The sequence below is a fragment of the Primulina eburnea genome, chromosome 18 (assembly GCF_022965805.1).
Source record: "Primulina eburnea isolate SZY01 chromosome 18, ASM2296580v1, whole genome shotgun sequence".
Classification (NCBI taxonomy): Eukaryota; Viridiplantae; Streptophyta; class Magnoliopsida; order Lamiales; family Gesneriaceae; genus Primulina; species Primulina eburnea.
In genome coordinates, this window is record NC_133118.1 from 659339 (window position 1) to 681415 (window position 22077).

The 22077-nt window shown below is 38.3% G+C and overlaps 1 protein-coding gene and 1 pseudogene across 1 annotated transcript; both read left to right on the forward strand.

Annotated features, from left to right (window-relative positions):
- The first annotated feature begins 9319 nt into the window (after positions 1-9319).
- LOC140819387 (multiple C2 domain and transmembrane region protein 6-like) lies at positions 9320-12883 on the forward strand (annotated as a pseudogene).
- A 56-nt stretch (positions 12884-12939) lies between these two features.
- On the forward strand, positions 12940-13808 carry LOC140819388 (V-type proton ATPase subunit G-like). The gene is made up of 4 exons (XM_073179465.1): positions 12940-13105; positions 13186-13278; positions 13359-13459; positions 13568-13808. Exons 2-4 carry the CDS (start codon positions 13191-13193, stop codon positions 13709-13711), a joined length of 333 nt encoding a protein of 110 aa, XP_073035566.1. The 5' UTR covers positions 12940-13105; positions 13186-13190; the 3' UTR covers positions 13712-13808.
- The last annotated feature ends 8269 nt before the right edge of the window (positions 13809-22077 follow it).

Sequence of the window (22077 nt, forward strand, 5' to 3'; positions counted from 1 at the left end):
CCGATTTTTTCGGGTAGCATCTTCATTATCCGATTCGATTCTGGACACTACCCGCCTTTTCCCGTACCCGATAAGGTTGGGTTCCGGTTTTTTTTTTTTGACAAAATAATATTTTCTCCCGGGACTGCCGCTCACAATCACCGACCCTCGTTCCAAGTAGAGGCCAGTACTTGCCGTGCTTTGGAATGAGAAACGTACATATACAGCTATGGAAAAGAATGTAGTGATTGATTAATTGTGATGCAACATTTTCCAATTTATTAAACTGGACCGGTCCAATTATAAGCCCATATATTTTTTTTATTTTTAAAGAACAATCAGGTACCCGAGCGTAGCAACTCTATATCCGAACCCGATCCGACTAAAATATAGTCAGGTTCGAGTAGTATCCGAACCCTGACTAGTTACCCAATTTTACCTGAAAATTGCACCAGATCCGATTGCCCACCCCTAGATATATCCAATGTATTATATATCTGTTTATTCCATCCGTTTCAATTATATAAGCTTCGTTTCCTTTTTCGATTGTCTTAATATATAATCATGTTTCTTTCTACAATGGTAAATTCATGTGTTAGAACATAGTTATTACAAAATCTAGAAAAGAGGTACTAAAAAAATCTTTTGAAGTTGAGGGATAAACATAGTTTTCTGGAAGACCTTGCGATCAGACAAGAGAGATTGGAATTGCAGTAAAAAAAAAAAGAAAAAAGAAGTTCCGTGGACAAATTGGGAAAGAGGTAAAAAAAAAAAAATCTTATAAAATCCAAAACACTTGGTTAAATATTAGATTCCCTCTAATAAAATAATAAACATATATTAATGGACATTATTTTACAAAATATTCTATATTTTGTCCCATAATATAAAAATGGAAACTACCATCCATAATTTATTCGACTAAATATCTTCAATCAAAGGAAGTCTTGGGTAGAAACAATCAAACCACTCGAGTTTGGGTCGAATTCAATAATTTCGAACATAAATCAAATATTTTTCGATCGGTTTTCCCCTTGATTATAACCTTAGCTCATGGATATGAAGAGATTATGAATTCATTAATTTTAACTTCATCCATCTATTTATTATGAATTAATAATACAATTCTAGTCTCAAATTTGTCGTCCTTGTTCATTACCACTTTTCAAAAGGAAAATTCCATCAAAAAAGAGAGAATCTCCTTTTTTGGGAACATTTTTGGTAAATCATACTTCCATAAATCTGTAATAATAAAAAATTAATTATCTAACATTTGCAATAAAAAAACTTGTGTGAGACGGTCTCACGGGTCGTAGTTGTGAGACAGATTTCTTATTTGGATCATCCATGAAAAAGTATAATTTTTTATGCTAAGAGTATTACTTCTTGTTTGCACAATATTTGGTGTTGCGGGCGTGCCAGGTGCGAAAATGCACCGATTTGTGTGAAAATGATAAAATCTAACTTCTAAATATTCAAGCGACGTGAATTCTAAATTCGACCGTCAGTTATAGTCTCCTAAAACAAATGCAATGCCAAAAATAAAGAAAACTATTGGAAATTGATGCAAATAAACCCCTGACATGATTTTGAATTTACAAAACTGTAGGAATTCATTAATGACATGAAAAATATAATAAATTGTTGCTGAAATCTAGAATGAGAAGACGTAAAATGCTAGAAATATACTGAAACGCTTGAAACTAATGCTTGAAGATTGAAAATTTTGCAGAGAGTATTTTTGCAGATTTTGTCTGTAGAGTTGTGTGTGTGTCCTCTCATGTGCTTGCCGATCCCTTCTTTTTCTTCGCTGTGAAAGGTGATTTCTTCCACTCCTCCATGATCTCCTCCTATACGCTCCACGATCTTTTCTGTCTTTCCACGATCTCCCTCTTCCCTCACGATCTTTTCCATCTTTAGCGCTTTGTGACCGGTTGGACTCGATAGGAATTAGCCCGCAATATTTGACGGATCTATAATTTAATTGGGCTTCATAAATTAAATTGTGCTTTCATAATTAATTATTTTTAGCACAAACAATTGCCCCCCGCAAGCATTGGCCCATTGGGCCAAAATGCTTGTTAATAAATCCTTAATCCATTTTTTTTGTTAAGCCCATGAAACTAAAGCCCATGAAGCCCCATCCCGCTTTCAAAAGTCTGTGTCAGAACTTCAGCATAAACATTCATATTCAAAAATTTAGTATCCCGCTTTCTTTTTTTTTTTCTTCTTTCTCATTTTTCTTCCAGAATTCCAAGCCATCCTTTAGTAACTCTGCAGAGCTGCATACTCTATCCTCATGATCTTTTCCATCTTTTGAATGACATTTTCACTCAAGCCTTCACCCAACAATCTTTGCCTCAACTTATCTGTCAAGATGAGGATATCTCCATAGGAGCCATTAACTCACTGTTGGAAATTTCTTGGAAACATTTCCTTCACAACTTGCAAAGCTTCCATCCATACCATTAGATTCTCTCAGCTTTCTGCACTCAGGAGAGTGAGCAGATCAAGAGGTTTGTGAATTTTTCCAAACAAACTTAACTCCCCGTCACAAGCAAAATTCAACAATTCTTCAACTCCTCAATCGTTACTCCATATATTCCACCAAGCTTAACTCCCCGTCGACCATGACTAGTACCATCAATCTCTACCAGTTAATCGATGCATCTTACGTTAGTTGTTCCAACCAAGGAGTCACTTTGCTCATTATTGCGCATTGATTATGTTTGTGAATTTGTCCAAACAAGAATACATTAAAATTTTGTTGTTGTCATTCTCAGCTAGACCGACGCCCCAACCGCCATGGCTCCCCGGTTCACCATTGCCTATATCAGAATCTGCTCGCCGTCTCCTTTCGCTTTTGCTTCTGGATCATCTACGGGCGCACCTTCCATTTTTGGCCAGCCCTACTCCGCAAGGGTGACCGTCTTTCTCGGCTTGGGTCACCACCCAACGACTGCCATGGCTATTTTAGACACTTCTACAGCTGCCTCTGTTCCTTCCATGTTGATCCCACCAGTGGTCGCAACGGCCTTCGAGCGCCTTTGGCGTACCGGACCTCCCACAAAAGTTCATCACTCTTTACTGCCATTGGTACTTTCTCACTCCCTTTTCTTGAATTGTTGCTTGATATTTTTCTCCTGTGTTTTGCAAATTTTATCACAATCTTATTTGCATTTGTGAAAATATCCTGAACTGTCGTCTTGGTGGGGAGTATAATGTTTATCCCCCCTGCTTTGTACGATTAGTCTTGATGTGTTCGAGAGGAGAGCTTGAATCCCTGTACTAGGGTCTTGTACTGATTCTTTTCTGAGAAATGGCACGATAGACATTTATGCTTATTTGTCTGATTCGTTTGATTCGTCTACCTTTAAAAAGGAAATTGTGGACTTCGAGGCTGTCTGGCCATACATTGGCATTTGCTCTACGTTTACCTCTGGTGCCATTTCAACAGGCAATGAAAAGCATAGGTATGTAGTCTCTTGTTGTATATGCGGTTCACATGTTAGCTCTTCACAGGTAATACTGGATTGAGAATTGGCCATGGGTTGGCTTCAGTTCTCCGGTGCATTCGACACTTAAGCATTAGTGTCCTTTGGGGTATCTTGCAACACAGGTACTTCTCAACTATAATGTGCCCTTACGTGTTGCATCCACTCAAGACAACTCCTTCGTCCCTAGCATTATGCATTACACTTCAGTCGGATCCCTTTCCCGCATACACGTATATTCATTTGCACTTCAGTTGGACCCCTTTCCCGCATACACGTATTTGCACTTCAGTTGGACCCCTTTCCCGCATACACGTTTACTTACTGTTCTTGCATGCGGTGGCTCCGCTTCTTATCTGTTGATTGTTGGTTTGATGTTGTGGTTGTTGGGTGATGGGTGTGGAACGAAGGTGGATTTGTATGAGGTGTTGTGTATTGGATGTTGGGAAGGAGTTTCTATTAGTTCTTAATCCACTTAACCCAACCCATTTCAATAGTTTCAATCAAAACCATAGGTTGGCTTAAAACTCCCCACTCGAGATTATTCTCTGCTTTGATTCTCTATCAAAACACGATGAATCCAATATGATAAAAGTGGCCTGCTTGCCAACTTTAATTGATCTTTCTTGTTTTTTGAATCATACCCAACAAATATTTACATTAGTGGCCCTAAGGCCTACTTCAAACAAAATCTCACAACCTGAAGCTAAAAACATACAAAAATGGCTGGTTAGCCTATTTTTCTTCCATCTTGGGGTCCGCATAACGTCCTTGTTCTCTTCTGTTCTTCATTATTACTCGATGTTGCGTTCGGTGAGCCCAACTCCCCGCTCGGTATGTTTCTTTCTTGCCCTTTTCTAAGTGGCCTAATGGCCACGGGTCTGTCACTGCACATGCAAGCAACCATTTATGCAGTGGCTGTATAGGCTACTTCACCATGATTTCTGGAAACATAAAAACATTGGAAATATCGACCGAATTCATATATAATGAGTGGCCGTAAAGCCGACTCCCTAGTGAAATAAATGGTCTTCCAAATAATGAAAGTGGCTTACTGTCCCACTTTCTCCGATCAATTTTATTTTGTTGAATCATAAACAACAGATATTTATTTCAGTGGCCCTAAGGCCTACATCACGTGACATCTTGAAATAAGGAACTTAATATATACAAAAGTGGCCCCGAAGGCCAACTCCCCACTGAAGAAGGCCAACTCCCCCTGAAGATGAGCCTCTCTACTTGCTTTTATTTCCTCACCTGACTCCCTAATGAAACAAGATACCTCCAAAATGATGAAAGTGGTCTATTGGCCCACTTCATTTGATCAGTCTCATTATTGAACCATAAACAACGGATATTTACATCAGTGGCCCCAAGGCCCACATCACATTTAAGTCTCAAAATGAAGAACTATACATATACAAAAGTGGCCAATAAGCCAACTCTTATATTAAAACAAAACTTCCACGCTCTTCTGTTGTTTGCACAATGTTCTCATTCTGCTCTGTTATTTCTTCATTCCTCATTGTTGTCTGGTTTGGTGAGCTTTAACTCTTCTTCTAAATTGTTCAGTACCTGCTGCACATGTGCCTTCCATATAGAGGTTGCAGCTACCTCTTTTCCTTTTTGGTTCATTTCAATCCTCAACCTCTTCAATAAGGGATTGAATTATCGGCCTAGGCGGCACGATAACAATAGGCTTAAGGATTCTTTCCAACACCGAGCTTGGAGTTGGTGTTTGCATGTACAATGGACTTTCTTTCTTGCTATTGCTACGAATTTTGATAGGCCCAAAATCCCCATTGTAATATCTGGCCTCCACTGCACTTGCACTTGTTTGAAACGGCTGTCCACCAGCTTCTACAACCTCCACATCATCTCCTTTCCAAAATAACAACAGTTGGTGCATTGAGGATGGGATGCACTGGTTTGCATGGATCCAATCTCTGCCTAACAATGCTTGGAAGTTGGCGGAGGAGTTCACCACAAAGAATGCACATAAAGACGACATGCTCCCTACAGTAACATCAGCGGGGAACACTCCAATGGTCTTGGTGGTTTCCCCGGTAAACGCAGCAACAGAAACCTCAGTAGGGATCAAATCTTCTTCAGTTTTGCCAAGACTTTTTAACATCCTTACTGGAAGAACATTCACGGCTGAGCCATTGTCAATCAAGACCCTAGACACTGGTTTTCCATTGACATGGGCCTTGATGTACAACGGCCTTATGTGCTTGGTCATGACCGGTGTAGGCTTCTCAAGTATCACCTGTTGAGGCTTATTTGGGTGGCCCTCCTTGATAATCACTCTCGAACTCCCTTCAGGGAGTTTATCGTCATGCTCTTTCTTTTGCACTGATTCTTGGGACATCAACTCCCCATCATCTTCTTCCATCATCTTAAATCTCTGAGGTAGTATCACTACTCTGTGGCACAATCCACAGTGATGTGAAACTCTCCAACGTAAAAATTGATTGTTTTTTCTCTTTGATCGTCCTCCTCACTTAACAAATCGTCATCAGCGTCTACTAACTTATCCTCAGTAGCCGATCTTCCAAACTTGGATTTACTCCCCACCTGATCTCTGATGACTGGACTATCAATTGTGGGTTTTTTTCTCAATTTAGCTGACTCTTCTCTCCTTGCAATAGCTCTTTCTCTCAATAGCCGTCTCTTTTGAGTCCTAGTCGGTGGCCTAGGGAACGTTTTGTGTTGGGCCATCCTCCAAGACTCACTGAACTCCCCTCTAGCTGGAAGGACGTATCTGGGCCTTTCTCTCCTGCTCTCAATCATTTTTCCTTTTGATATTTCATCCACACGCCGCTCTCTATCTTGGTCAGCTGACTTTTTCTTGATTTCCACCTGTCGCGGCTCTACTCCATATGTATCTCTCTTGTTCGAGTATCTTTGGTATTGATTGCAAGATGACTCCCCTCTGAACCCTTGATTCTCATGCACTGGTCTCTCGAAGAAATGTTGGTTCCTCGGCCGATAGGCCGCGGATTCACCAATATTTCTAGGGAAATGATGTTGAACTGTTCTTACTCGATCAGTACTATTCCTTCCATTAGCTTCAAACAGTTGACCCTTTGGGATCCAACATTTCTTAATTATTAGGTCTTTCACTGCAAAGGATCGGCTTCTTTTCTCCTTGAGAAGATTCTTCAAATCTGTCACATTCACATGAACAGAAGCTACTGGGAGAAAAGAATCATCATCCACTGCCATGGAATCATGTTTGTTAGGGAACTTCAAGATTCCATGGTTAATTCTGTCCTGCAAAATATTTTTGAAAACCCAACACAATTTAGTGGAATGATTATATGAGTCATGATACTTACAGTATTCTTGACTTTTCAAATCGTCTTTAGCAGGCATTTGATGATCGGGTGGAATAGTGATGAATTTTTCTTTAACCAGAAAATCAAATATGTCGTCTGTCTTGGAAACATCAAATGTGTACTGCATGTCCTTAGGAGGTTGGGTGGTGCCCTTCCTATCTGACTCTGTGGATTTTCTCTTGAGTAAAGGGACTATGCACGAGCCGTTCGATCGAATCTCGGCCAGGGCAATCTCTTCTACCTCTTGGTAATAAGAGCTCACTGTTGTTTTCTTCTTAGCCGACTCCTCTGTCAATAGTTCCTCGTACTCCCCAACCTTTGCTGCAAGTTCAAAAAAATCTCTGAATTCCATACCTGGAAACTTCTTCTGGAGCTCAAAGTCTAGCCCCTTTTGGGCTATTTTGACAAACTCAGTCTCTGGCAGAAACACCTTGCACATGTTCTTTGTTTTCTTAAACCTATCAATGAGCATATCAATTGTTTCTTCTTTCTTCTGAGACATCCTTGACAAATCAGCGATGCACACCTCATGCTCAGTTCGGTAAAACTGAGTATGGAATTTCTTCTCCATATCTTGCCAACTTAAGATTGAGTTTCGGGGAAGTGTGGCATACCACGAAAATCCTGTGCCAGTAAGGGTATTTGGAAACAATCTCAGCTTCAAATTAGTAAAGTTTTCCAAGTTTTCCAGCTCCCCACACCTTATAGTGAACCTTGCAATGTGTTCAAGGCTAGATTGACTATTTTCTTCAGAAAATAGGCTGAAATCTGGTACTTTGTAACCTTTGGGAAATGGATTGTTGACATCTACGTAGTCGGGGTATGGCTTGAGAAATTTTGGGCGGCCAATTTGTCTCAAGGCCGGCCCATATAGCTCTTGAACAGTTTCTCTCACCACATCGGGATCGATCACTGCTGCATTTCTGTTGGGGAGCAGATGGTGATAATAGTTTGCCCCCCGAGTCTGAGCCCATGTACTGTAACCAGCATTCCATCCTTGAAAACTTCCATCAACTCCCTGATAACCCAAGTGTGGTATATCATCATACATTCTTGGTTGATACAAAGGATTAGTAATCGCATGGACTTGGTTAACAGGTTGTTTCGAACTCCCCACTCCATCTGTACGTGGATATGGCCGAACTCTTCTACCTAAAGTTTCTTCCCTGTTATGTGAAGGTGTGTACCTTTCTTCCTGTTGGTTTGGGAGTGCGAACTCTGGGCGGCGAGCATCGCCAGCCTTTGAATGTCCCGCTCCCTGGTCGAGTTCAGTGAATTGATTACTTCCTTGGACTTGTTTGCTTCCTTGGTTCCCTTCTTTTTTATTTACATTCTGCTCTTTGTTGGCTGACTGGTTCGGTTTACCCAATACTGACTTTAAGCAATCAGACACAGCCTTGGACAATGCTTGTGATATTTCATCAATTTTCATCGCAATCAACTCTTCAACCAAACGGTTTGAAATATGAGCGTACACCTCTGGAACATTATTTGGATGCAAATCCAACTCCCTGGTCGGTTCTTCAGCAGCCGACTGTTCGGTCAGCGGAGCGTGAACCTCTTCCTTGCTTGGTTGAGACTCCCCCTCTCCTGGATTGACGTTTTCTTTCCTTGGCGACATAGTGATGGTCCCACTGGGCGTGCCAAAAATATGTTTGCACAATATTTGGTGTTGCGGGCGTGCCAGGTGCGAAAATGCACCGATTTGTGTGAAAATGATAAAATCTAACTTCTAAATATTCAAGCGACGTGAATTCTAAATTCGACCGTCAGTTATAGTCTCCTAAAACAAATGCAATGCCAAAAATAAAGAAAACTATTGGAAATTGATGCAAATAAACCCCTGACATGATTTTGAATTTACAAAACTGTAGGAATTCATTAATGACATGAAAAATATAATAAATTGTTGCTGAAATCTAGAATGAGAAGACGTAAAATGCTAGAAATATACTGAAACGCTTGAAACTAATGCTTGAAGATTGAAAATTTTGCAGAGAGTATTTTTGCAGATTTTGTCTGTAGAGTTGTGTGTGTGTCCTCTCATGTGCTTGCCGATCCCTTCTTTTTCTTCGCTGTGAAAGGTGATTTCTTCCACTCCTCCATGATCTCCTCCTATACGCTCCACGATCTTTTCTGTCTTTCCACGATCTCCCTCTTCCCTCACGATCTTTTCCATCTTTAGCGCTTTGTGACCGGTTGGACTCGATAGGAATTAGCCCGCAATATTTGACGGATCTATAATTTAATTGGGCTTCATAAATTAAATTGTGCTTTCATAATTAATTATTTTTAGCACAAACACTTCTTATTATGAATATGAGTAGGATTGACCCGTCTGTGAGACGGTCTCACATGAGACCTACTCCACTTGCAATCTGTATTTTTACTACTTCATTAATATTAATTAAAAAATTTAAGTTCGATAAAAACTCAAATAAATTCTTGAATCATAAATATATTCGTCGAATAAAACTCTGACTCAACATGATTATTAACGAAGAATTCGACTTGGCCCCGGTCGATTCTCTCCTTACAAAAGACGTCTTTTTCTGTCTTAACATTGCGCGAAAAGAAACTCAAACCTTGTTTATTTTTCTCCGCCTCTTCATCTCTACGTATATTGTTTTATTTTGTTTGCAACAGTAACTGATCGTGCAAAGAATTCAGCCTAATAATCATCAATGGCGAAACTAGTGGTCGAAGTTCTTGAAGCGAGTGATCTCATGCCTAAAGATGGGAATGGTTCTGCCAGCCCTTTTGTGGAAGTTGAAGTTCAAGATCAACGCCGAAGGACCTCCACAAAATCCAAAGATCTCAACCCGTGTTGGGACGAAAAGCTCGTGTTCGATATCAAGAATCCTAGAGACTTTCATGCTGAAGCTGTCGAGGTTTTTGTGTACAGTGATAAGAACAAACATGGCCACCACAAAAGTTTTCTGGGAAAGGTTCGGATTTCTGGCTCGTCTGTTCCTGTTTCGGAGAAGGAGGCTGTGGTTCAGAGGTATCCTCTTGATAAAAGAGGTATCTTTTCTCATGTTAAGGGTGACATTGCTTTGAAAATATATGCAGTGGATGCGGGTGTTGATGGATTCCATCATATTGATCCCCTGGAGGAGGTTTCGGAACCGGTGGATGTTGTCGGAAATCGTCGTCATTATCATCATCATGAAGGAACAGAAGGGATCATTCCTCCGAGGGATTCCGATGGCAGTAGGATTGATGACGAGTATCTCTATCAAGAGAGTTACGAGAGAAACAAGAAGAAAAAGAAGGAAAAGAATGTCAGGAGATTTTACTCTTTGGGAACTGGTGGAGGTGGCCCTCCTCGGCCGCCGGCTGGAAAGCCGTTTTTCGAGGAATCCCGGTTCGATTTTGCTCAGGCTGCACCGGTTTCTTCGGCTACTACTGTGATGCAAATGCAATTTCCTGAACAGAAATCCGAGTATAGAGTGGTTGAGACTAAGCCTCCTTTGGCAGCCAGAATGGGCTATTGGGGAAGGGACAAGACTGCGAGCACTTATGATATGGTGGAGCAGATGAATTATTTGTTCGTAAGAGTTGTCAAGGCTAGAGATCTTCCGGTGAAGGACATAACCGGAAGTCTCGATCCATACGTCGTGGTGAAGATCGGTAACTATACAGGGGTGACGAGCTATTTGGAGAAGAATCAGGACCCAGTTTGGGACAGCGTTTTCGCGTTCTCCAAAGAGAAACTCCAGTCCAGTTTGATTGAAGTTACAGTTAAAGATAAAGATGTTTCAATGGATGACTTTGTGGGGAGATATGTGTTTGATGTTTCCGAAGTGCCTGTTCGTGTGCCCCCGGACAGTCCTTTAGCTCCTCAGTGGTTTAGACTGGAGCACAGAAACGGGGAGATACTTAAACGAGGAGAGATCATGCTTGCGGTTTGGATGGGAACACAAGCTGATGAAGCCTTCCCAGAGGCTTGGCACTCCGATGCACATGGCTTAAGCCAGCAAAGCCTTGCGAGCACACGTTCGAAAGTGTATTTCTCTCCCAATATGTATTATCTCCGAGCGCATATCATCTCAGCGCAAGACCTCGTGGCTTCGGATCCAGGAAGACAACCCGACACTTTTGTGAATGTACGTCTTGGGGGTCAGGGAAGGGCGACGAGGGGTGCTCCCATGAAGAGCACTAATCCTGAGTGGAATGAGGAGCTTATATTTATAGCATCTGAGCCTTTTGATGAGTACATAATTTTCAGCGTGGAGGATAAGGTTGGAGGGGGCAAGGTTGAAGTGATTGGAAGGGTGATCATACCGACTCGGGAGATTCCTCAAAGATTAGAGATAGGTAAACTTCCAGATGCGCAGTGGTTTGCCCTCCACAAGCCGGCAATGGCAGAGGAATTAGATATGCGGAGGGAGAAATTTGCTAGCAGGATTCTTCTTCGGCTCTGCATAGATGCTGGTTACCATGTTCTGGATGAGTCCACGCAATTTAGCAGCGATCTTCAGCCATCATCCAAGATTTTGAGAAAGCCAAGCATTGGAATTCTTGAAATCGGTATTCTGAGTGCTCGAAACCTGCTGGCAGCGAAAGCTAAAGAGGGTAAACTGACGGATGCTTTTTGTGTGGCTAAGTATGGGAACAAATGGGTTCGAACCAGAACGCTGCTCGACACGCTACATCCTCGTTGGAACGAGCAGTACACTTGGGAAGTATATGATCCTTGTACCTGTCATCACAATTGCTGTGTTTGATGATTGCCATGTCAATAACAAGGATGATCCGAAAAAGGATCAGAAGCTGGGAAAGATACGAATAAGGATCTCCACACTCGAAATAGATCGAGTATACACCCATTCCTATCCATTGCTGGTTCTTACTCCTGCTGGTCTAAAGAAAAACGGGGAGCTCCACTTAGCGTTACGTTTTACCTGCACCGCTTGGGCGAATATGCTGACACAATATGGAAGGCCACTTCTCCCAAAGATGCATTACGTTCAACCGATTGCCATTAGGCACTATCGACTGGCTTCGCCTCAATGCAATGGTGCTTGTGGCATCAAAGTTATCCCGTGCCGAACCACCCCTCAGAAGTGAGGTAGTCGAATACTTGTTGGATGTGGATTACCAAGTCTGGAGTCTTAGAAGGAGCAAAGCCCACTTTCACCGCATAATGATGCTTCTTTCGGGCATCTCACAAATCTTTAAATGGATGGATGGGATCTGTCACTGGAAAAACCCAGTGACAACGGTCCTCGTGCACGTACTATTCATGATACTGATCTGCTATCCAGAACTGATCTTGCCCACTATCTTCTTATACCTATTTGTCATTGGTTTGTGGAACTTCAGGTTTAGGTCAAGGCTTCCGCCCCACATGGATGCTCGACTTTCTCAAGCCGAAGATGCTAACCCTGATGAACTAGACGAGGAAAACGACACATTCCCAACTACTCGTGACACGGATACAGTGAGGAGGAGATACGACAGGCTGCGAAGCATCGCAGGAAGAGTACAAACCGTGGTCGCAGACTTGGCAATGCAAGGGGAGAGGGTGCTATCTCTATTGAGCTGGAGAGATCCTAGAGCCACATCTATCTTTATTGTATTTGCATTGATCTGGGCTGTGTTTTTGTATGTTACTCCATTCCAAGTAATTGTATTGATCTTCGGGCTTTACTATCTGCGCCACCCCCGGTTCCGGACCAAGCTGCCGCCGATACCTGTCAATTATTTCAAGAGATTAACAACCAGGGCAGACTCCCTTCTGTGAAATTTATGCATCAAGATTCAAGCAGAGAGTTTAGTCATCAAATCTGATAAAGTCTGCGACAGAGCCACATTTCTTTCTTGAATTTCTCGTACTCAGTTCAACAACTTTGTTGCATAATTATGATTTTCAATAATTTAAATGAGAATTAAGTGAGATGGATCACACTTGCCAGTTTGATAGAAAATATAATGTTCTCAATTAGTTCAACAATAATGCTGTCAATTATTATTTACAAAATTTTAAAGATAAGAACAATTTATTTGAATCTGATCAACATATATGTGGATATTTCCAAGGATATTTTATTGTTCCCTTCCCCCCCCCCCCCCCCCCCCCCCCCCCCAAAAAAAAGCCCCACTAAAAACAGAAAAAATGCCATTAAGTTAATGGGGAATTGACTTGGTAAAAGTTACATAAAACAGAAACCTTCTATTTCTATGGAAATAATCACACGTTCAATCATCCATTGTGTCCTGAACCATTTGATCCTCTCCACCAGTTTCATCAAGAAACATATTGCAACCTTTTGCTCAGGAAAACAGGTATAGGATCATCGTTCTTTCTTCGTCGTCCTTTCGTTTCAAACATTTCACCTGATCGATCTTGTCGTTTGTTGGTGTAGTTTCAATGGATTCAATGAGAGGACAGGGAGGCATCCAGATGCTGCTTACTGCCGAACAGGAGGCTCAACAAATCGTCTCGGCAGCTAGAAACTGTACACATGCCTCAAATTCTTGTTTGCTTCAAGAAAATCATTACATTTTTCATTTTATATTCCATGCACATAATTTTCAGTGAAGATGACAAGATTAAGGCAGGCCAAGGAAGAAGCTGAAAGAGAAGTCGCGAACTACCGATCCCATCTGGAATCCGAGCACCAAAAGAAAATTTCTGAGGTTGGTTGTCCATCTATTTTATTCAAGTCTCTCCCTCTCTTCCATTTTCTTGAATCTGAAATATACAGCACAAGTATCATTGATTGCTTAAATTTTGTTTGTTTGTAGTCAAGCGGGAGCTCGGATTCGACACTGAAAAGGCTGGAGGCAGAAACTGAAGAAAAGATTCAAAGCTTGAGGCATTCAGTTTCAAAAGTTTCCCCTAATGTGGTCAAAATGCTACTCAAACACATCACATCTGTTAGAAATTAAATGCAAAGAGGTTTATGATATCTAGTGTGGTATCTTAAAGTTCAATAGTTTTCTTGCATCTGATGAGGTTATTGCAGCATGTCCAATTGCTTATATATATATATATATATATATATATATATATATATATATATATATATATATATATATATAACAAAATTCCGAGTTGCGGGTATCTCTGGAATTCACGGTTTTTGTGTTAGATGAACTATATAAATAATGTAAGTAGTTTCTTGTTTTTTTGGCAAAGAAAGGAGAGGAGGAAAAAGTTTTAAAATTTCGTGGCCAAGATTTGAAACATGTATCTAAAAAAATATAGAATAATTGTATTTTTCACATTATTCAAATAAATAATCTAATTATATTGCTAACAAATAAGTAATTATATAAAAATTATTTAAATAATTATTGTAAGAATGTTATAAATTCTTAGTAGAAATAAAATGAGCTCAAATATTAGTATCTATCCATTTCATCATGCGAAATTAATAGGAATATTTTATTATTGAACTAGAAGGTTATCTTTACTTGATTAGACTAATAGTTTTATTAATTTCATGTTTATTTGTTTTTTATGGCAAGTGTTAACTTGTAAAACTCATCAATACTTATCTAATTTAGCTTTTAAAATTTGATGATTTATCACAAATAAAAGATGTGATTAATAATATCCTCATTCATGGAATTTTTTATTCAATTTATTAATTTTTATTTTTTAAACAATAAATTATATTTATATCCAATAATTTTGGTAAATTAAAATAACTTAAGATTTTTAATTAATAATAATTTACGTTCTTTCTTCAATAAAAATTAAAATCTTAATTTTAAAAATAAAAATTAAAAATAAGATTATTTATTTTAGACATATGGTAAAATTGTAACTCGTCAATTAATTATAATTTCAGTCATAAAATTAATAAATCAAAGTAAACATGTTATTGCTTATGAATCGTTATTTCATATTCTATAAACTTAGTTTAATACTCTCGATATGATTTATTCACGTATAATCACATCTCACTAAATAAATGCAACCTAAAAGATTGTTTTATATGTATAGACTTTTTCATGAATTTCACAAATCAATCAACTTCCTTGTGTTTTCTTCCCAGAAGGGCTTACCCTGATATTTTGTACCTTCCTGCACAATATTTCTAGAGTTGCGCGCATGTCAGGTACAACAATATACTAATTTATGTGAAAATGAGAAAAGTCTAACTTCTAAAAACACAACTATTGTGGATATTAAATTTGATTGTCCGCTATAATATTCTAAACAAATACAACAACATAAACAAAGAAAACTAAAGAAAAATTACCAGAAATTGAGAGATAAATTTGTAACATGATTTATTTTTACAATAAACTATAACGCCGCGTTTGGTAGCCTGAATTAAGTAGGTTTGTGTCATTTTTTCTATGATTATCCAATGTTTGGTTCATTTTTAATTAAACCCACCTAATCTACTCTCCATTGGACTATATTGTACTAGCATTGTTAAAATAAACTCATGACACAGCCAAATATTAATAGTCCTTCTTTCTGTCAAACATAGCTTTTCCTATAATACCCTTTCTTCCATACATAAAGCCCAACCAAAGAGTCTTCGCCCAACTACACAACAACGTACGAAGGAAGAAAGGAGAGTGGCTTAGATATTTGTTGTCTGCGGTGAAATCTTCCGAAATCAGGTTATTTTATTAAATTCTTTGTTCCACATTTGAATTTGCAGAAGCTGTTGTCAAATTTTTTTTGTAAGGTTAAAATTTCGGATGTAATTTTCGAAATTTTGCATAAATCTGAGGAGGCTTTCGCTGTATCGGTAAATGAACTTTCTTTCTGTTTATGGTTTCTGCAAAAAAATATGTTTTTTTCTAGTTTGGGTTGACATAGTTTAATTCAATCTTGTCTTGTTTTGTATTTATGTTTTCTGTGTTTGACGAAACCTTTGTATCTTTCATTTGTAATATTATTCTTCTATGGAGCTTGAAAAACAAGAAATTTGTTGTCACCCTACAATACTGTCTTCGTTTATAATATATGAAATTCTATTGGGTATTAATAAATGCATTTTCAAACACATTTTATGTCACGCCCCGAGACCGGGGTTAGTTGACATCGGCGTTATTAACAATCACATAATTGCTAAACAACAAGCCTCGTAGTACAATATAAACCAAAAACCAGTTTATTACTCATAATCAATCAAAAGATTGTCTTTACAACGTAGATTCTTAAAATGATAAAAATAATATGCGGAAGCTTTTACAACTTACTAAGCCAAAACTAAAATAAATTTCTTGAATCATCTTATTATCAGCCCCAAAACCGATCTTGCTCATCCTCCTCGATTTTCTTTTTTGATTTATCTGGGGAGAGTAGAGTAAGGGGTGAGTATTTTGGGAAATACTCAGCAAGTGGGGGCCGTTCGAGCACAATATAACAACATGCATAATTTCGAAAATCACATGACTTGCACTTACATAACATCATTCATATCACATGCATAACATTTACCAGCACTGAGATTCATCCACTTTCTATGGTTTACTGATATCAGTCCCTAATTTTTACTCCTCTAAGGGGGCGAGGCCGCATAGCGGTTATGTCCCCCACCGCGTAAGAGTACGTCATGGTTGGGATTCCCACCCATATACAGTCGAATCCTCACAGTGTCCAAAACCGTACGACAACCAATACAAGAACGAAGTAAAAAAAGAACGTACTCGACCGTATTTTCAAAAAAACGAAATAAATATGCATAAACAAAAGTTTAATCTTTAAAACAAGCCCACTTACCTTAGACTGGAAGAAAACGTGAAGAACTCGGAAACAAGAGAAGAATCATGCTTCGAAAACGCAACAACACATCTATCGAAAAATCAGCCGCATTGTAAAATTTGCTGTAACTTATTGAACCGTTGGATCGGGCTCAAACTTTTACAGTACGTTTAGAAGTACGTTAAATATATTATGAACGGTGGAGATCGGGTTTGGTAGTGGTTTTAACCTGTTTATACACAAAAAACGTAGGTATGCTGTTTCTCGCCTAAAATCTGAGCAGTTTTCTTGCGAATGATATAACCAAAAACTAACTGTTGGATTTTGCTGAAATTTGGATATGTTATTCAAAACATATGAAAGCATAATCTGAACGATGGAGATCGGATTCCGAGCACCCGAGCGAGAGAAACGAATTTCTGAACTGCGAAAGAATTTTGATGACTCGTGCAGAATTTTAGGAGCAAAATTTCGAAAATTTCGGAAGGAACTCGAAAAATTCATGTAAATTCTGAATGAGAGGGTCCTCCTATTTATAAGGGTGATGTAAAAAACCGACCATAATTCGATTGATATTTCTTCCATAATTTCGAGATAATTATTTCATAATTATCGAGATACTCATTTTTTAAATATTAGGATGCTACATTGTTGAGAAACTCTACCTTGTGTGTAATATTTTCTTCCAAATTTAGTAGATGTCCAGCCTTAATTTATCGTGTATCTTGCACCGGATTTCGATTTCCATGTATTATTTATATTTTCGAATTTATTATAACTCGAAAATAAATTCTTATACATGTCTATATTTAATTAATTACGTGTCCAAAAATTTGGGTTCTCACATTTTAAATTAGAATTTTTTTTGAAGTATCTTCGATAGATGACCATTATGCGTAGACGCATTCTACTTTTTGTTATGCTTCACCAAATCATGTGTCCTTCCTTCTTGATTATGTTACTCTTGAGACGACATCGAATGAAGTTACGTGCGAAACAACTTTGCAAGACGCGTACAACAATAGTCTCCTATAGCATGACACAAAGAATAATTGTGCAAATGAACCATTTGCACCGTATTATTGAAATAGGAGATGTTCAATGTGTGGTCAACTTGCGAATGAATAGGAATGCATATTGTGTTACTTGCTAACTAATGTTGGAAGACTAGTCGAGTCTACATATGTGCGTATTGAATAGAAGGTCACCATGTTTCTGTCTATATTGGCTCATCACAAGAAAACTCGACTTGTTGGTCATGACTACATATGTAGTGGCCATACAATCAGCACCCATTTCCATCAAGTGCTCCGATCAATTCTCATGTTGCATCCTATAGTGCTGGTGAAACCATCCCCTGTCGATGATGCTTGCACCAACGAATCTTGGAAATGGTTCAAGGTAAGCTCAAGCCCTTGTTAACTACTTGTAGAAGATAGACATTTGAACTACCAATGTCTGAACATTGTGATTTTTACATTGATATTAACTTATTATTCATAAATTGTACAGGGATGTCTAGGTGCTTTGGACGGAACGTATATAAGTATACATGTACCAACCATGGACAAGGCACGATATAGAACAAGAAAAGGTACTATTGCAGTCAACGTTCTTGGGATTTGCGACCGGGACGTGAAGTTCGCACTTACGGGGTGGGAGGGATTTGCAGCAAATGCTAGAGTTCTTAAAGATGCAATGACTCGTGACGAGACAATGAAAATTCCAAGATGTTTTGTTACTATGATTTTTTTTCTTATTAACTGTTACGTGTGAGTTTTATTTTTTAACGATTGTTTGAAAACAATGTTATTTCATTCTTCATAATGTTAATGACATAATAACAAATTTATTATTTTCAGGTTGTTATTACCTATGTGACAATGGATATGCCAATGTTGAGGGATTCCTGACTCTGTACAGGCGAGTACGATATCATAAGGATACTTGGGGAAACCGTGCAAATGGCCCACAGAATTATAAGGAGTTATTTAATTGGAGATACGCACAAGCCCGAAACGTAATCGAAAGAGCCTTCGGTTTGTTGAAAAAAAGATGGGCCATACTTCGAAGTCCTTCATTCTATCCATTGAAGACACAAAACATAATCATAATAGCATGTATGTTGTTCCATAACTTCATCAGATCTGAAATGCCCGATGATCGAATTGAGGAATTGAATGATGATGTAGTAAGTCTGGCCAATGAGACACAATATGATTTCATCAACAGCTTCGAATCATCGGATGAGTGGGATACATGGAGGGAGAACCTGACAATGTCTATGTGGAACAATTTTAACTAAAACATTCGGATTTGTGTACTTATTTCGTTTGAACTTTTGAGGAGATGTACTTGTGGTATTTGCTGTTCATTACTTTTAAATGTTGAAAACATGATTGCATTTTATGTTGTTTGATTTTGATTAATTCTACCGTGACAATGTTGTTTTTTTCATTATTACAAAATGCGATTGTTAGTCATTGAGCTTCTTCTTACATGCTTAAGTAGTGGTCTGTATTTTTTGCAAGAATAGGACAACGGCAGTGGCAACATCCTAGTTATGGAAAGTGGAGCAACTTCGGAGATTTGTGTTGGCAAAGCCAAAAAAGCTGATAAGACAAGATGTATTTGGAGTGAACGTGAAGAAGAGTGTCTGATACAAGCACTGAAAGAGGCTACCGCAGAAGGTTGGAAGAGCGGCAATAGATTTCGGCCAGGATATTTATCTTTTCTTGAAAATCGTATGAAAGTTGAATTCCCTGAAACAAACATACGTGGCAACCCACATATTAACTCCAAAGTGCATGTCTAGAAGAAATTGTATGGATCTTTGGTGACAATACTAAGTAAAAGTGGTGTCTGATGGAACGACACACAGAAGACCATTGAAGCTTCAAACGATATATAGGAAGCACTAGTCAAGTTATTTTTTTGGTTTGACATATTCTCGACTTTTTTTCTTTACAAAAAGTTTGCAGCTCAGTGTTTAGTTTATAAAATTCTTAGGCAGACAACAATACAGATCAATGAGACACAAAAAGTGGATGTATTACCATGATTGGTGCAAAATATTTGGTAATGATCGGGCTATCAGAGACAAAGCTGAACATTTTACTGCATCAGTTCAAGAGGTCCTTACAATGACACCTGAACTACCAAACAATATAGGTATGAGCCTCGAGGAATTGTTTTCTGTTGACGAGGGAGGTGCTGAGTCAATGTCTGTGTCTCTAACACCATCCTCGCGACCAACATCAAATGCAAAGTCGAAGGGTAAGAAACGGAAGCTGGTGGATGATGATGATGATGCGGTAGTGGAAGCCATAAATAATTTCTCCATCATCACGAAAGATACAATGACGGACCTTATCAAACAATTGGCAACAGAAAAAGATGCAGAGGATGAGAAGATGCGCAATGCACAAGACAATGTGTTATAGGTTATGTAAACAATTCCCGACTTGAGCGAAGACGAGAAAGTTATTGTTATTGAGTTATTGGTAGACAAACCTGCCAAGTTATCATTGTTTTTGCGTGTGGGTGATGTCGGAAGACTGAGCTTAGTGAGACGGTTGCTAAGATGAGGTTGAAGCTATGCGTTTACATGCGGCACTTTTTGGTTAATATTAAGTTTCCATACAATCATTTTTTTGAAGTAATGAACTTGTGTGCATGTAAAACTTTTCATGAATTTGGTTGACTCATTTGTTGGTGTGAGTTAACTTCTGATCAAGTCGTATTTGTAAGTTTGATAAGTGGTCCCAAATTTGTTAAGAAATGTAAAACAGTCACACTATTGTTTACTATGTGTTCTTATATTTTAATTTTGTGTTTAAGTAATGATATAAACAATGATACTTTCAGTTTCCGAAATTATGTTTAATCACAAGCTACACATTATACTGCAATTGTTTCTTTCAATTTCGTAAACATGCAATCTTGCTTCAAACTATTACGTTGGGTTGGAATTTGTTAATTACACAAAATTATCTAATATGTATAGATAAACATCATAAGTTGATTACAAAATAATGAAGCTTAAGCATCAAACGTACTAATAATTATTCATACACAACCCATTATGCCACACCACAAAACCAAACTAATCTTTCCCACCTAACCATCGAGTAGATATATACAACTATAATACAATCCAAAATAAACAAAAGGGTGGTTTCAAGACCGCGTCACTTACGGAAGAAGCATGTTTACTCACTTGAGTCGTCCGATGTTTCGATAATAACAACCGGTACATACTTATCTGTTGCAAGACGCTTCTTCTTCGAGCTACTTTCTTCAATACAACCACGTTTCTTGGTTGTTAAATGCTTCATTAGTTCTTTGTAGTACATGTCGGCGACAGGGTTAAAACTCGTTGTTCGGCCTGGTGTTTTCTTCAACGAAAGTGAAGGAGACATACCCACCATATTTTTTGTTTTTGATGCTTCTGGAGGTAGATCAACACTATCGATTTCTTCATCTGATAACAGGGACACCACTGGTATTATATACTTGCTCGTAACAGAATCTTGAGAGTGGCTAGGGAAAGTCACATACAATATTTTGCCTACAAAAAAAAGATGTGTTATTTTCGGATGCAGCAATTCATGCTTCACCACACCCTTAAGTACACAACAAAAAGCATTTATTACATACAAATCTACCAAAATTAATGTCATATCCTCTAAGATTTCAAATTTGATTGATTTGATATTGTAGGCAATATAGGTCAAACACTAGACATATACATTTATTTTTATTCAGTATATGACAATTATAAATTAAGACAGACGTAAGGAGTCAGAAACTAATGAATTATTATTCAAAAGTTCATTTAAAGCTTAGCTCATCAATCTGCCTACATGTTTGTAAATAACCCAGACAAGTGTGAAGACAACATAGACACTTGACTGACCTCGGCTGCAGCAAGATGGAAGTGTAAGTTTACTTGAATTCTCACACCAATTGTATCTCCATGGAGAAGCACAACTCATCAACACTCCTGCACCTTAATCCCTGCCAATTAATATTCCTCTGCTCTATAAAGTTTTCGTAATTTGACGGATGTTGTAAAATAGCCCATTATTTGAAGTTAATTAATTAGGGTGTATTTGATTGTAGTATTGTGAATTAAAAACACCAGAGTATTAAATTGTTGAACAATACGAATTTATAATCGAGTTTTATATTTTCTTGAATTAATTGTTGTTGGGCTATTTGATGTTATATGTTGAGGCTGTTATTATTGTGTTGATATGGTGACAATGATCTGATATTGTCGTTGAATTATTTAGATACATCACAAGCCTCGGGATCAAAGAAATAGCCAGATTATATGTATACTCGATTATCAGGTACGTGTTGGCGTACGAGCATATGTTGTTATTATTTAATATGGATGAATACTATTGTGTTAAACGATGGTAAATCACTGGATATGGGTGATTTGATATTATACATGTTGTTGTTTATTATTGTTGATGTTGTTGGCTGTCGTTGTTGGGAGACGTCACGTTGATGTTGTTCGTTCAACGATAATGTTGTCGCCGGAGTTGGGGTGCGACGTATCGTTGATGTT